This window comes from Ovis canadensis, chromosome 1, assembly GCF_042477335.2.
Source record: "Ovis canadensis isolate MfBH-ARS-UI-01 breed Bighorn chromosome 1, ARS-UI_OviCan_v2, whole genome shotgun sequence".
NCBI classification, from domain to species: domain Eukaryota; kingdom Metazoa; phylum Chordata; class Mammalia; order Artiodactyla; family Bovidae; genus Ovis; species Ovis canadensis.
The window spans coordinates 120,587,485-120,602,961 of NC_091245.1; the positions used below are offsets into that span (position 1 = coordinate 120,587,485).

The 15,477-nt window shown below is 37.6% G+C and overlaps 1 protein-coding gene across 27 annotated transcripts in view; it reads left to right on the forward strand.

Annotated features, from left to right (window-relative positions):
- The window catches only part of POU2F1 (POU class 2 homeobox 1), a 196,816-nt gene that overhangs the window by 148,811 nt on the left and 32,528 nt on the right, over window positions 1-15,477 (forward strand). For all 27 annotated transcript variants that reach the window (XM_069548058.1, XM_069548202.1, XM_069548226.1 and 24 more), the window contains 5 exons: window positions 1,010-1,129; window positions 3,924-4,112; window positions 5,518-5,644; window positions 6,746-6,840; window positions 11,896-12,069. In XM_069548058.1, the coding sequence (XP_069404159.1) occupies window positions 1,010-1,129; window positions 3,924-4,112; window positions 5,518-5,644; window positions 6,746-6,840; window positions 11,896-12,069 (705 nt within the window). The remainder of the gene's footprint in view (window positions 1-1,009; window positions 1,130-3,923; window positions 4,113-5,517; window positions 5,645-6,745; window positions 6,841-11,895; window positions 12,070-15,477) is intronic.

Sequence of the window (15,477 nt, forward strand, 5' to 3'; positions counted from 1 at the left end):
GGTAACTAACAGTCAAGAGAGAAAAAGAGTATTCTGGAAGGCTGATTTCAGGGTTGCTAATGACTAAAGACCTTGGACTGAGCATTCCCTGAAACCAAGTGAAATACGGACCTAGTAACACATGGAGACGAGAAGAGAAATGAAAAGGAGATAATGTGACCTTCCTTTTTGAGGGAGAGGAGGTGGAAAATTGCCTTGGTTGCCATGGTAAACTGTTATCCCTTAGAGAGATGTTGGCAAACAGGCTGTATCTCCACTGTGGAATGTTTACAGTCTTGCACTGTAATTATCTCTCAATGACTGGCAGAATTAATCAGAGCCTTTATGTTAATTAGCCTTGCTGCAGTCCCCAAAACAGGTGGTGGGAAATATGCAAATCTAGGCAGAATTTTAATGCTCTGTATAACCGGTGTTAATTACCATAAAATTTTCTCTCAGTGCCCCTTTCAGGATCATATCTCTTTCCCTCTTGGCTGCAGCATTTCCCTCTAAGCTTGTGTGTTACTTGATGGGGGAATGCTAAATTTATTGTTCTTTAAAACATTAGTGGAAAAGTTCCGTGGGTCAAATAATCAATTTCTGAGATGGTATATAGGGAGGTTTTACACTGACCACCAAAGACATGTCCAAATGTTGAGATGGAGGGTCTGTCTAGTGTAAACATAGGTTGAAAATATGTTCTTCGCTTACTCTTTATTTCCAGAGTTAAAGATTTGTGTTTATGAAAAATTCTGTCAACTAGTAGAAGACCAAATTACTTTTTCTTCTTAAAAATTAAGAATTATTGAAAAATTTTAAAATTAAGAAAAACTAAGCAGCTTTGCTAGTTTTAGAATAAGAAGTCTGAAAACTTAATACATAAAATTAGGAAAATACAAAGATATAAGAAAGGAAATGTGAAGTTGGAAAACTCATGAGTAGATAACTCTGTGTTGTAAATCTTAAAATATGAAATTAGTACTTTTAAAAAATCAATTATTAAATCTTTTTTTCTCCCCCCACCCCTCAGTCTAAACCTAATGAAGAATCGGGGGATTCACAGCAGCCAAGCCAGCCTTCCCAGCAGCCTTCAGTGCAGGCAGCCATCCCCCAGACCCAGCTTATGCTGGCTGGAGGACAGATAACTGGGGTAAGTTTTCACTGAGAGATTTGTAATAAGCTTTCTCTGTGTCAAAACTGCCATTGGCCAGTATCTGACTAGATCTGTTGACTGTAGCAGATACATGGCTATGCCTGGCATATGTCTTTAAAGGAATCATTGTAAACAGCTCTGAAAAAAGAGCTATCCTTGTCATGAGTTTTCAGTGTATTTTTTCTTACTATGGCAGATAGGCTCTGGGTAAACTTAAGAACTTTTTTAAACCAGTGTTTCAACTGTTGCTTCATCATGCAGTGAAATCATGTTCCCGTGGTTGAAATAGTTACAGTGATGAAATTGTATCAGTTGTTGTCAGTTTGGAGTTATAACATCACTGTAGAGTAGAAGTTAAAAGTGGATTAGTACCTATAAAAGAAAAACATTTAAAATTACTGTGTAGTGTTCTAAGGGGCGTCCCAAGTGGCTCAGTGGTAAAGAATCCACCCACTAATGCAAGAGACACAGGTTTGATCTTTGGGTCAGGAAGATCCCCTAGAGTAGGAAATTGCAACTTGTTCTAGTATTCTTGCCTGGAAAATTCCGTGGACAGAGGAGCCTGGCAGGCTGCAGTCTCTGGGGTCACAAAGAGTCGGGCACGACTGAGTGACCGAGCACACACACGCAGTGTTCTAAAATGAGCCCTCTGCAGTCATGTCCTGGCTCTTCAGTGTACTGTGCCTCATCTCTCTGTGCCTCAGGCTTCCTTCACTTAAACAGAGATGTTAATAATACTTAGCTCACAGTATTGTTTTAGAGATTAAGAGTAGTGATGTAGATGAAACTCATAGAACAGTGTCTGGCGTGTCATAGTGTTCAATAAATGTCATCTGGGTTTTTTTGGTAGTAAAGTTTTTTTTTTAATTTTAATTGGAGGCTAATTACTTTACAATATTGTGGTGGTTTTTGCCATACAGTCATGTGAATCCACCACAGGTTTACACGTGTTCCCCATCCTGACCCTCCCTCCCACCTCCCTCCCCATCCCATCCCTCAGGGTCATCCCAGTGCACCAGCCCTGAGCACCCTGTCTCATGCATCAAACCTGAACTGGAGATCTGTTTCACACTTGATAATATACATGTTTCAGTGCTATTCTCTCAAATCATCCCACCCTCGTCTTCTCCCACAGAATCCAAAAGTCTGTTCTTTACATCTGTGTCTCTTTTGCTGTCTCGCATATAGGGTCATCGTTACCATCTTTCTAAATTCCATATATATGCATTAATATACTGTATTGGTGCTTTTCTTTCTGACTTACTTCACTCTGTATAATAGGCTCCAGTTTCATCCACCTCATTAGAACTGATTCGAATGCATTGTTTTTAATAGCTGAGTAATATTCCATTGTGTATAGGTACCGCAGCTTTCTTATCCATTCGTCTGCCGACGGACATCTAGGTTGCTTCATGTCCTGGTTATTGTAAACAGTGCTACAGTGAACATTGGGGTACACGTGTCTCTTTCAATATTGATAGTAAATTGACCTGTGCAAGTATATTAAGCTTTTAACTTTTCAGATGTCTTTTCTCTGAGGCCCCATTAAAAATATTTTCCAATGTTGAAAATTTGTGTATTAAATTATCTTTTGTGGGGGAGTCAAGAGGAGTGGTAAGGAAGAATTGTTTGTTATTCAGTTCATATCACATCAACCTACAAAATATTTTATTTCCTTCATTTCAGTTAAGTGTGTTTTGGCAGCAGAAGGCTCTTTTAAGAATAGTTGCAGAATTGTTTTACAAAATCCCATCAATAGAAATTAATATATGTTTACATATTATATAAAATATTTATAAACATCTCTCTTGATGGGTATTGGGATTTTGAATGATGTAATTTTGATTCTGTCTCTAATACACAAATTGTACTGGACCTTTTTTGAAGAAGGATTATGCCACTAAATGACATCCTTGCTCTTCAGAGTATTCCTTCTTGATTTGATCAGAACATGTCACCAAAAAGAAGGTAGAACATACTTAACACTTTAAGTGTGTTTGAAAAAAGCTGCATTTTGAAAGCAAGTGTAAATCTTCAAATACATTTCCTGTTTTCTTGTTTGGGTTTCGTTTGCGTGCCTAGTGTTTACAATAGTAAGAGACACTTGGGAATCCAGGTTCATGTGGCTGGAGCTTCTGTCAAACTTGGGCATGGGGCTCCATTTGCATCTAAAGAGAGTGGCTGTCACCACCTGTTTGACAGAGATAATATATTGGAAAGAGGATGTAAAGTTGCAGAGATGCCATGCTTTCAGTAACAGAAAAGATCCTTGGGGAGGAGGCTGTAGGGAGACTTGGAAAAGAAACAAATGGACCTCATATTCTTTAATCATATCTTAGAACATAATGAAAGTGATGGAATATGGCAGGGATTCATGCTAATTAGAAGAAGCTGGGCCTTATCAGTTCTTTCCTGGTCAGATCCAGCATCCTTGTTCCTTATTCATCTCACTAATCACTTGCTGTTCTGTTGGGTGTAAATTTCTTTTCATTTCCTGTCAGTATTGATTCTTTTCTTTGTTGCTTACTAGTTAATTACTTTTTTGCCTGAACCCTCCGGCCTGGACAAGCTTGAATGATTAAGTCCAGAGTGAGGACCACTATTTTAATGTAAATGGTCTGCAAGTAATGGTAGCTCTATCACTGATGGACATTTTAGCCTCATACTTGCCATATGAAGTTGGGTAGCTATGGTTTAATACCACTTGAGTTACTTACTTCAGAGCAGTTGCCTTGCATTAGGGGCGCATCTCCTTTAACCCTTTCCAACTGCTTGTCCTGATCTTGTTCAGCTGACTCTGACCCCAGCCCAGCAGCAGCTACTACTACAGCAGGCTCAGGCACAGGCGCAGCTGCTGGCGGCCGCCGTGCAGCAGCATTCCGCCAGCCAGCAGCACAGCGCTGCTGGGGCCACCATCTCCGCCTCCGCCGCCACACCCATGACGCAGATCCCCTTGTCTCAGCCCATACAGATCGCACAGGTGAGTGAGTAACTCCCATCGCTGGGGCGGGAAGGGAGGAACAGGATGGCAGAGTTTCTGTGGTCTTAAGTTCACTTCTGATTGTTAGTGCGGGCACTTAAAGGCCTGAGAAGCTCTAAATCAGTGACGTGAGTGATGAAGCCTTCTTTACTACTGAACTAGAAATAATACATTTGTTTGCTTATTTGAGTTGGTATTATAAACACATAACCGATTATTTGAATAACTGTTTATATTAGGTGGCAGCTCTTGAATAATTAGCTGGCGTATTTCTGGAGCAGAGGATCGCTATATTTAATTAGCTAATTACAGCAGGCACGCGTTCTTTCACATGCTCTGCAGTGGGTGTTGCCACCCGCCTGTAAGAGGAACTGGGAACCATCTCTCTGCTACAGAGTGATTGGCTTTGTGCGGAACTGCATTAGAGTGTTGTTTGGCTTTAATTTTTGCATTTTAGGGCAGAGTATCCAGAGATAATAAAAATTTATTTAGAGAGGCATAGACAGTTCTACCAAGGAGTAAAGTAAATGGAAACCTTTATCTCAAGGAGAGGAAAAAAGTAGAAGTAATCACATCAGTGAAATGATGAAGAGTTATTATGAGTCCAATGCAAATAATTGTTTTATACCCCCAGAAAAAACTCAGAAATGGGCTTAAATTATAGCTAAAATTTGACTGAACATTAAAAAAGCCAATAAACTATAAGTACAGAATAGATGTCAGACTGTTTATGACTATTATGTAATAGTCATTGTTTTTATTTTGCCCATTTTTTTCATTACCAAATAAATGTTTTTCATGCCTAAGTTGTGAGACTCTATCTTGACATTATTCTAATAAGATAACATACATGCAAGGACATTAAAAATTTATGAAATAATAAGCCAATATAAGCAAGTTTAATACGTTATAGATCAGATTTTTATATGGATAGCTTTTTAAAAAATTTATGCACTGTTTTCTCGGTTGAGTTAGGCTGGTGCCAAATTTCATAGGTCTTTTAATTTATTGATACAGGTTCAGACATAACACTTAATTTTTCCTCTACAAGAGGAAATTCAGTCACTTAAAAAAGCAACATATTCTTTTCTCACTTGATTTTTAAAGCTCATGTTGTTCTCTACATGTTAGATACCACCATAAGCATTTAACTATTGAAAATTAGATTTTGCATAAGTCATGACACAATATATGCTCATAGAAACAGCATGTCCATGTCGCAGCTCCAGGTTCCTTTGCACGCTTTGGAACATATCCAGAGCACATCCTTGTTAGGAGTTTATAATAATGTCAAATATTGACTCTCTTTTTATTTGGATGACAGAACTCATCATCTGGGAAACTTAAGATTAAGCACACTTTTATTTCAGAATCTCCAATCCATGTTGTAATCCTACTTTTTTAGGATCTGCAACAACTGCAACAACTTCAACAGCAGAATCTCAACCTGCAACAGTTTGTACTGGTCCATCCAACAACCAACCTGCAACCAGCGCAGTTTATCATCTCACAGACGCCCCAGGGCCAGCAGGGTGAGCACCTCCTTAGAGCTTATTGGCACACCAAGGCTGTCCACTTGTCCACACAGATGCTAACTATTGTATTTTGGCCCGGAAGCTGTCCATTAAAACAGTGGGTTGTTTTTTTTTTTTTTAATTTAAGCTCAATATTCATGTTGGAGAAACTTTGTCATGCATACCTCATTATTGAAGGTCATCATTCCCTGCCTTTCATATGCTTACTCAGTAAGGAGTACTGTGAGTTTGACCAAAAGTCTCAGTTAAATTCTTCAGCTGCTGAACGTATATTGGATAAGTTGCTTCTAGTGTTTTGATAGTTTTTCATGGGAATGTGTTCAAAGAATGTGGGCTGAGGATTTGAGCATTGAAAATATATGCTTCTAACAATCATTGGTTTTCTTTTAAAGTTTAAGAAAAAGAGGGTATCATGGTAGAAACTGTAGAAATTTGGGGAGTTATAAAAAAAATCTTCAAGGCCTTTCAGTGCTAAATGTTGTGTTATTTCTGTATAAAGTGCAATCATGTTTGTTGGGCTGGTTAATGGAATCAATATACACAGTATTAGAGTATCAAGGCTTCAACCCAAGGAATATTAGTGCATTACTGCTTCCTCATTATTTGTTTTTTAGCCTTTTTGCTTAATCATTCAAAAATCTTTTGTTGTACACATACCTATTCCAGTTTTAAATGATTAATATAGTCTGTCCCTTTCATGAACTAGACAGTTCTCTGGTCTAGCATATACTAGCAGTTTCTAATTGCTTTTTGGTTAAGAAGTAGAGCTTTGTGGGTTTTGTTTTGTTTTGTTTTGTTTTTTGGAGTTTCAAGCTGCTCCATTTAAAATACTTCTTCGCTTTCATCCATTCCTTCCTAAAATAAAAAAATTGATCAACCAGAGAGGTTAGGTTACACCAAAGACATATACCAGTTTTACATTTTTCCATTTCTTCTTGCCCAAATTGTATTTAATAAGACTGTAGGCAAATAAGACCTTAAGAGTTTTAAGACCAGTAGGACTATCAGGATATCAGTTAAAAATTTTCACTTCATCTTCTTATGCCATATGTTCAAGGTAATCTTTAATGTTGGACATAACATGTTTGTGTTTTGTAGGTCTCCTGCAAGCGCAAAATCTTCTAACACAACTACCTCAGCAAAGCCAAGCCAACCTCCTACAGTCTCAGCCAAGCATCGCCCTCACCTCCCAGGTCAGTTTTCTTCCATGAGGGTTGCTTTCTTTTATCCTGTTGTCTTGAGATACTTTGGGGCTCTGTCTAATTCAACTCCCTAATAAAGATAATTGGAATAGTTTTAAAAAACTCACCAAAATTTCAAAGCTAGGTTTATCAGCTTCATAGAAAACAATGTTGCCAAATTGATGTAGTCTTTGAAAACCTTCAGCGAGTCCCTATTTTCTTACATGTTCATAAAGAATAGGTATGTTACCACTGAATGAGTAATGCATTCTGGCTCTTTGCCCACTCTCCCCCCTGACATATGACAGTAGAGATTACCACTTGAACTAGACACCTAGTGCCTCAGTTAAAACCGTCATTGTTCTTTGCTCTTTCTCAGAAACTGTGAAGAAACTCTTATCTCTGTGTTTTATTCCCTATCTCAACTTTGATGTGTTGCTTTAGCTAATTTCTTCCAGAGTTTAACTATAGAAAAAGTAAAAGTCTAGGCATCTAGAGGTTAAGAGGTTAAGGCTTTAGACCTAGTTCTGTTTCTTTCCTAGCTGTGACTTTGAGCATATCATTTCTCCTTTCTGTACTTCCATTTCCCTATCTGTAAAGTAGGTAATTGAACTAGCTGATCCTCAATTCCCCTTCCATCTCTGATTCTCTTTGTTCATAACTATGGAAGGTATCACTTGATACTAACAAATTACTAGATTTGACCAAATTCAACAACTGTTTATGATTTAAAAAAAAAAAAACTCTTCTAAGAACAGAAAGTAACTTTCTCAACCTGCTATAAGGCATCTACCAAAAAAAAAACCATTATAAAGATTGAACAGTTATGCACTGTTAGCACTTCTATTCAGCATTGTACTGAAGAGCCTAGCAATGTAGTAAGATAAGAAAAATAAAGAACATGTAAGTTAGAAAGGAAGGGTCTCCTTTGGCAGACAACATGATTGTCTATGCAGAAAATTCAGAGGAATCTACAAAAATATTGCTGGAATTAGTAAATGAACTTAGCAAGTATGATACAAAGTTACTTAGTAACTTAGCAAGCAAGATACAAAGTCAACAGACAAAAATCTTTATATTAATAAAAATCATTTGGAAATTGAAATTAAGAAAAATATTTGCAGTGAATAAATTTAACAAAATGTTTATAAGACCTATACATTGAAGACTACAAAATCTTGCTGAGTGAAATTGAAGAAGACCTAAGTAAATGGAGAGATGTAATGTGTTCATGAAGACCTCGATTGGTAAAATAAGATCTGTCCAAATTGATCTATAAATTCAATACAATGCCAAATAAGCTTTGTTTGAAGAAATATGCATGGTGTTTCTAACATTTGTACAGAATTGAAGAGGTCATGGAATAGCCAAACAATTTTGAAAAGTGAGAAAGTTAAAGGATTACTCGTTGTTCAGAATTATTACACAACTATGGTAAGAAAGACAGTGTGATAATGGCATGTGAATAGAATAGAGCAGAAGTCCAATAGACCTGCATTATCAAGAACCAACTGGCTATCCATCGGCAAAAAAAAAAAAAAGAACCTCACTCCTTATTTCACAATGATATTATTGTTGTTGCTCAGTCACGATCGACTCTTTGGGAACCCATCGATGGCAGCACTCCAGGCCTCCCTGTCCCTCACTATCTCCCGAAGTTTGCCCAGGTTCACATCCACTGAAGCAGTAATGTCATCCCACCATCTCATCCTCTGTCACCCTCTTCTCCTTCACAGTGATATACAAAGATTAATTTGAAATGGGTTGCAGACCTAAATTTCTAGAAAAAAAGTTAAGGGAAAATCTTTGTGTCCCTGGATAAGGTAATTTCTTGAGTGGGACACAAAAAGCACTAACCATAAAAGAAAAAAAGTAATAAATTTAATTTCATAAAAATTAAAAGCTTCTGTTGAGAGAATGAAAAGCCACAGACTGGAAGAAAATATTCTTGAAACATATATATACACACACACACACACACACACACACACACACACACACTTATATATATATAAAAGGCTTATATCCAGATTAAATAAAGAACTCATACAGCACAATAAGACAACCTGTTTGTTTTTTCAAGGGGGTGTGTGCAAAATATTTGAAGATATTTTACCAAAGAAGGCATGTTAAATACCCAATAAGTGTATGAAAAGATACTCAAAATTATTAGTCATGAGGAAAATGAAAATGAAATATCACTACATACCCAGTAGAACGGGCAAAATTAAAGACTATGATAATACCAAGTGTTGATGAGAATATAAAGCAAACCCAGCTCTTAAACATTGCCACTGGGGTTGCAGATTGATGCAGGCCCTTTAGAGAAGAACTTGGTGGTTTCTTATCAAGTTAAATACACCTTATGACTCAGCAGCTGTACTCTCAGAAATGAGTGCATTTGCTCACACAAAGGCCTGTATATGAATGCTCATAGAGCTTTTATGAACAGCCTAAACATCCATCAGCTGGTAAATAGATAACATAAATTTTGACATATCTATACAATGGATTGCTACTCAGCCACAGAAACAAATGTACTTACGATACATTCAACATCATATATGAATTTCAAAAGCATTATGCCACGTGAAAGAAGACGAACATAAAAAACTGTGTACTGCATGATTCAATTTATATGGCATTTGACAACAAAGCTATAGGGACAGAAATCAAATCAGTGGTTGCCAGGGGATGGGGGCTAGGGGTGAGGATTGACCACAAAGGGCCCAGGAAACTTTTGAGGGTGTTGGAAATTTTCTGCATCTCAATCGCTTATAAGAGTTTTATGACTAAATATAGTTGTCAAAACCCATCCAACTGTACACTTTTAAATGGTGTGTTTAATTATGAATAAGCAGAATTATGAAAGTGAGGTTGAAAAGAAAACCTATACAGCAGTTCCTTTCTGACCTGTGAGCTTTGTGAACAGTGGCAGGGCTGACAGCTTCATCCTGACTCCTGCTCACTGAATTTTACTCTACTATTTCTAGATCTGGCCCAGTCCAGCCTGAGGTTTCTGGAGTTGGGGTAACTTATCTGTAACCACTCCACCAAAAGGTACCCAAGCTATTTTTAGTCCTTTATTATTTGAGAATGGGGCTACTTCAAGCCTGGAAATAAAGCAACTGTCTGATAGTTGAGACACATCTCTAACCATCAACCAGTTTCACTGGGAAGTTATAACCACATAGGACTCTAACTTGGTTGGTAAAGTTTTGGGTTCCTCCAGGTGGTCAGGTTAAAATTTTCTCAGTGTCAGCATGCCAGAGAGATTAATTTTGTTGTCTTCATTGAAGAGGGATGATAGAGAGGCGCTTACCCCAAGTGTAGGCATGCACAATTCCTATTATGTGGTTTTCAGGGGCAGTTAGTTCAGTTGGAGAGAGCATATTACTAATGAGGTAAAATTTAGGGGTATGCGATGCATTAAAATTATAAGGAAAAAAGTACACAACCAGAGACTCCATCTGTAATCCTGTCCTGTAATCTCTCACCTGAGCTTCTGTTCACAGAGAGGTTAACTGATGCAGTTATGATGCAGTCAGGGCAGCACCCGTCACTAGTGAGGACTCAGAAGGAGGGTTCTACTTGGAGCCTGTGAGTCAAAAAAGATAGATTATACCCTTATGTCCCCAAATAAACTTTAGATGGATTTAAATAATTAAACATTTTTAAAGACATAAAAGAAGCAGGATATTTTTAGCCAGAAATAAGTCAAAGCTTTCTCAGATTTGAAGCAACAGCAGATACTGAGGAAGAAAAAACAGTTCACCCAAATGATAATTCAGAACTTACATACACTGAAAACTAAAAGGAGAAAAGCAGAGTGGGAAAAGCATTTGTATTAATACAACAGACAAAGGCTTAATCTATAACATTTGATGAGCTCTTTGAGAATAAGGATACCATTAATATATAAATGGATTGTGGATGTAAAGTTAATTCACATGAAAGAAAGTACAGGTAATAATTAACACATGGGAAAATTTTGGCTTTAAGTAATAAGAAATAAGAATTAAGGCATTAGCAAAGTGCAGTTTATTCCTGAATTAGTAAAACATTTTTTAAAACTGCTAACACAAATCATGTGGAAAACATTGTATACTGAGAACCAGCATTATGATGTGTGCCAGAAGCCACGAAATTGTGTATGGTATACTCTTTATCCAGTTACAGAAAAATCCTTTGTGAATTTATCTCAAAGAACTAATTAGGTGGAAAAAATGACTGTATGCACAGTGTTTCTTTGTGGCATCGTCTATGTTAGTAAAAACAAATGAAAAATATCTAACGATAAAGAAATGGTTACATAAATTATTATGATTTTATTACCTTTCAGCCCAGCTTTGACAATTATGATGACTGAAACAACATAGTAGAAAACATTGAAACCTAGTGTTAAGAGAGAAGAGCAGAGTATAAAATTTTGTTACTATAATTACAGTTAAGGTTAACAATGGATCAGTAGATGTATGGGAGGAGGAAAACTTCTAGAGGTTATGGATAATTTAACAGCGTAAAAATGAAGCTCTATGGAAGAAAACTTGAACAAATAGTCAGAAATGAAGCTATTAAGTTACTTAAACTATAGGTGATTTGTTTTTCCCCCTTAAAATAGTTTTTAATAATCTTATTTTTTATAATATTCTATTACAAGTAGGAGATATGATAGTGATAAGACAGGGATGGTTCCTGCTGTTGAAACTTATAGTTTAAGTGACATATTTGTGATACATGTTCTTAAAAATAAAGACTGATTTCTTAAATGACATGAGATGTGTGTATTCAGACCATTTGAAAACTCCAGGATAATGGACTTCATTTTTGCATATTCAGGCCTTTTCCGCAGATGTGCGTGTTTGACCCTGACTGTAACTGTAGTGTATCTAGCGTCACACTCTGCTTTTCTCACTGGGGTTACGTTGTGCCTTCCACACTGTTACATGGTCTTCATAGTTCTTGAATATAGCTGTTCCTGTAAATTGTTTGCTTGCAGCGTTCCAGATATGAACTTAAATCTCTTAGCATACGTTTGTTCTTCTTCTTCTGTTCCTTCTCTAACAGCCAGCAACCCCAACACGCACAATAGCAGCAACCCCAATTCAGACACTTCCACAGAGCCAGGCAACACCAAAGCGGATTGATACTCCCAGCTTGGAGGAGCCCAGTGACCTTGAGGAGCTTGAGCAGTTTGCCAAGACCTTCAAACAAAGACGTATCAAACTTGGATTCACTCAGGTAGGATGAACCTACCTTTAACTTAGGCTTCCTTCCTTGGCCAGGTCCAAATATTTGCATTCCATGTCCAAAGACCCTTCTAAGGAGCAGTATATTTCTCAGGTTTGTTTTTAATTTTGGACTGTAACTTTTTCTTAGCCATTTCCTACATTTATAAGTTTAGACTTTCATCATTTTTATTCATGTATAAATATATAATTTACTGTTATGCTAAAATTGTTAACATTTCTCTCAGAACACAGGCCTCTGAAATTAGAATTATACCGATAAATGGTGAGAATTTGAGATTATGTTGGGGAATGAAATAACTGTAATGTACTGAGGGCTGTGTGGTTTGAGAAACGTTTGGTTCTAGCTCTTCGTGTTGGATATAAGAAAGAATGAGAGGCATAAAGATTACTTTATTCCTTTTATAGTAGCTGAAAGGGGAAATATTTGAAAGACTTGTTTAAAATAGTTTGTGGGCAAAAGAAAGCAGTAATGGAAACACATACACACACAAATACACAGTAATACCAAGCTGAGGCTGATTAACTAAATAGGAATCTGTTGAAGATGAAAAATCCAAATTAATCAAAATCCAAAATAAGTTTTAAAATGTCACCTAACAGAGGGTTTTTAAAGTGGAATGAATTTAATGGTTTAAACCTTTAAAGCTCTAGGTATATAGCTTGTTGTTCTAACCATTCCTTTTGACTTACTCTTAGATTAACGTGTCACAGATAAAGCAGGAAAATAATTAAACTGAATGACATTTATGTAAAGTAATGCAAGATTATTCAGTTCAGTCGCTCAGTCGTGTCCAGCTCTTTGGAACCCCATGAATCACAGCACACAGGCCTCCCTGTCCATCACCAACTTCCACAGTCCACTCAAAGCCGTGTCCATTGAGTCGATGATGCCATCCAACCATCTCATCCTCTTCATCCCCTTCTCCTGCCCTCAATCTTTCCCAGCATCAGGGTCTTTTCCAAATAAATCAGCTCTTCGCATCAGAGGGCCAAAGTATTAGTTTCAGCTTCAACATCAGTCCTACCAGTGAACACCCAGGACTGATCTCCTTTAGGATGGACTGGTTGGATCTCCTTGCAGTCCAAGGGACTCTCAAGAGTCTTCTCCAACACCACAGTTCAAAAGCATCAATTCTTCGGTGCTCAGCTTTCTTCACAGTCCAACTCTCACATCCATACATGGCCACTGGAAAAACCATAGCCTTGACTAAATGGACCTTTGTTGGCAAAGTAATGTCTCTGCTTTTGAATATGCTGTCTAGGTTGGTCATAACTTTTCCTTCCAAGAAGTAAGCGTCTTTTAATTTCATGGCTGCAGTCACCATCCACTGTTTCTACTGTTTCCCCATCCATTTCCCATGAAGTGATGGGACCAGATGCCATGATCTTTGTTTTCTGAATGTTGAGCTTTAAGCCAACTTTTTCACTCTCCTCTTTCACTTTCATAAGAGGCTCTTTAGTTCTTCTTTACTTTCTGCCATAAGGGTGGTGTCATCTGCATATCTGAGGTTATTGATATTTCTCCCGGCAATCTTGACTCCAGCTTGTGCTTCCTTCAGCCCAACGTTTCTCATGATGTACTCTGCATATAAGTTAAATAAGCAGGGTGACAATATACAGCCTCGACGTACTCCTTTTCCTATTTGAAACCAGTCTGTTGTTCCATGTCCAGTTCTAACTGTTGCTTCCTGACCTGCATACAGGTTTCTCAAGAGACAGTTCAGGTGGTCTGGTATTCCCGTCTCTTTCAGAATTTTCCAGTTTATTGTGATCCATGCAGTCAAAGGCCTTGGCATAGTCAATAAAGCAGAAATAGATGTTTTTCTGGAACTCTCTTGCTTTTTCGATGATCCAGCGGATGTTGGCAACTTGATCTCTGGTTCCTCTGCTTTTTCTAAAACCAGCTTGAACATCTGGAAGTTCACGTTTCACAAACTGCTGAAGCCTGGCTTGGAGAATTTTGAGCCGTTCCTTTACTAGCATATGAGATGAGTGCAGTTGTGCGATAGTTTGAGCATTCTTTTGCAATGCCTTTCTTTGGAATTGGAATGAAAACGGACCTTTTCCAGTCCTGTGGCCATTGCTGAGTTTTCCAAATTTGCTGGCATATTGAGTGCAGCACTTTCACAGCATCATCATTTAGGATTTGAAATAGCTCAACTGGAATTCCATCACCTCCACTAGCTTTGTTCGTAGTGATACTTCCTAAGGCCCACTTGACTTCACATTCCAGGATGGCTGGCTCTAGGTGAGTGATCACATCATCCTGATTATTTGGGTCGTGAAGATCTTTTTTGTACAGTTCTTCCGTGTATTCTTGCCACCTCTTCTTAATATCTTCTGCTTCTGTTAGGGCCATACCATTTCTGTCCTTTATTAAGCCCATCTTTGCATGAAATGTTCCCTTGGTATCTCTAATTTTCTTGAAGAGATCTCTATTCTTTCCCATTCTATTGTTTTCCTCTATTTCTTTGCACTGATCACTGAGAAAGGCTTTCTTGGCTCTCCTTGCTATTCTTTGGAACTCTGCATTCAAATGGGTATATCTTTCCTTTTCGCCTTTGCTTTTCACTTCCCTTCTTTTCACAGCTATTTGTAAGGCCCCCTCAGACAGCCATTTTGCTTTTTTGCATTTCTTTTTCTTGTGGACGGTCTTGATCCCTATCTCCTGTACAATGTCACAAATCTCCGTCCATGGCATCAGGCACTCTGTCTATCAGATCGAATCTCTTAAATCTATTTCTCACTTCCAGTGTATAGTTATAAGGGATTTCAATTAGGTCATACCTGAATGGTCTAGTAGTTTTCTCTACTTTCTTCAATTTAAATCTTTATTTGGCAATAAGGAGTTCATGATCTCAGCTACAGTCAGCTCCAGTCTTGTTTTTGCTGACTGTATCGAGCTTCTTCATCTTTGGCTGCAAAGAATATAATCAATCTGATTTTGGTGTTGACCATCTGGTGATGTCCATGTGTAGAATCTTCTCTTGTGTTGTTGGAATACAAAAGTAGGAAGTCAAGAAACACCTGGAGTAACACGCAGATTTGGCCTTGGAGTACAGAACAGCAAAGGCTAGTAGAGTTCGGCCAAGAGAACACACTGGCCATAGCAAGATCATTAGGTGAAATAAAATTACTGAAGTATAGATTAGATTGGGTATTTCAGTAGAATCAGGAAAAGCCTGATGGTTTTTTCCCCAGAGAATATAATTACTGTTTGAAATTTAAGCCAGCACTAAAGTATTATCCAAATTATTTTATGTTGAAAGTGTTGTAACATACCACCTACTCTGGTAGATAAAAAATCAAGAATGACATCCCTGTTTTGTTCCTTATATTTCTTTGGTAATTTATTTTAGCTCAAAGAAACATTATATATTGAGAACATAAAATGTTT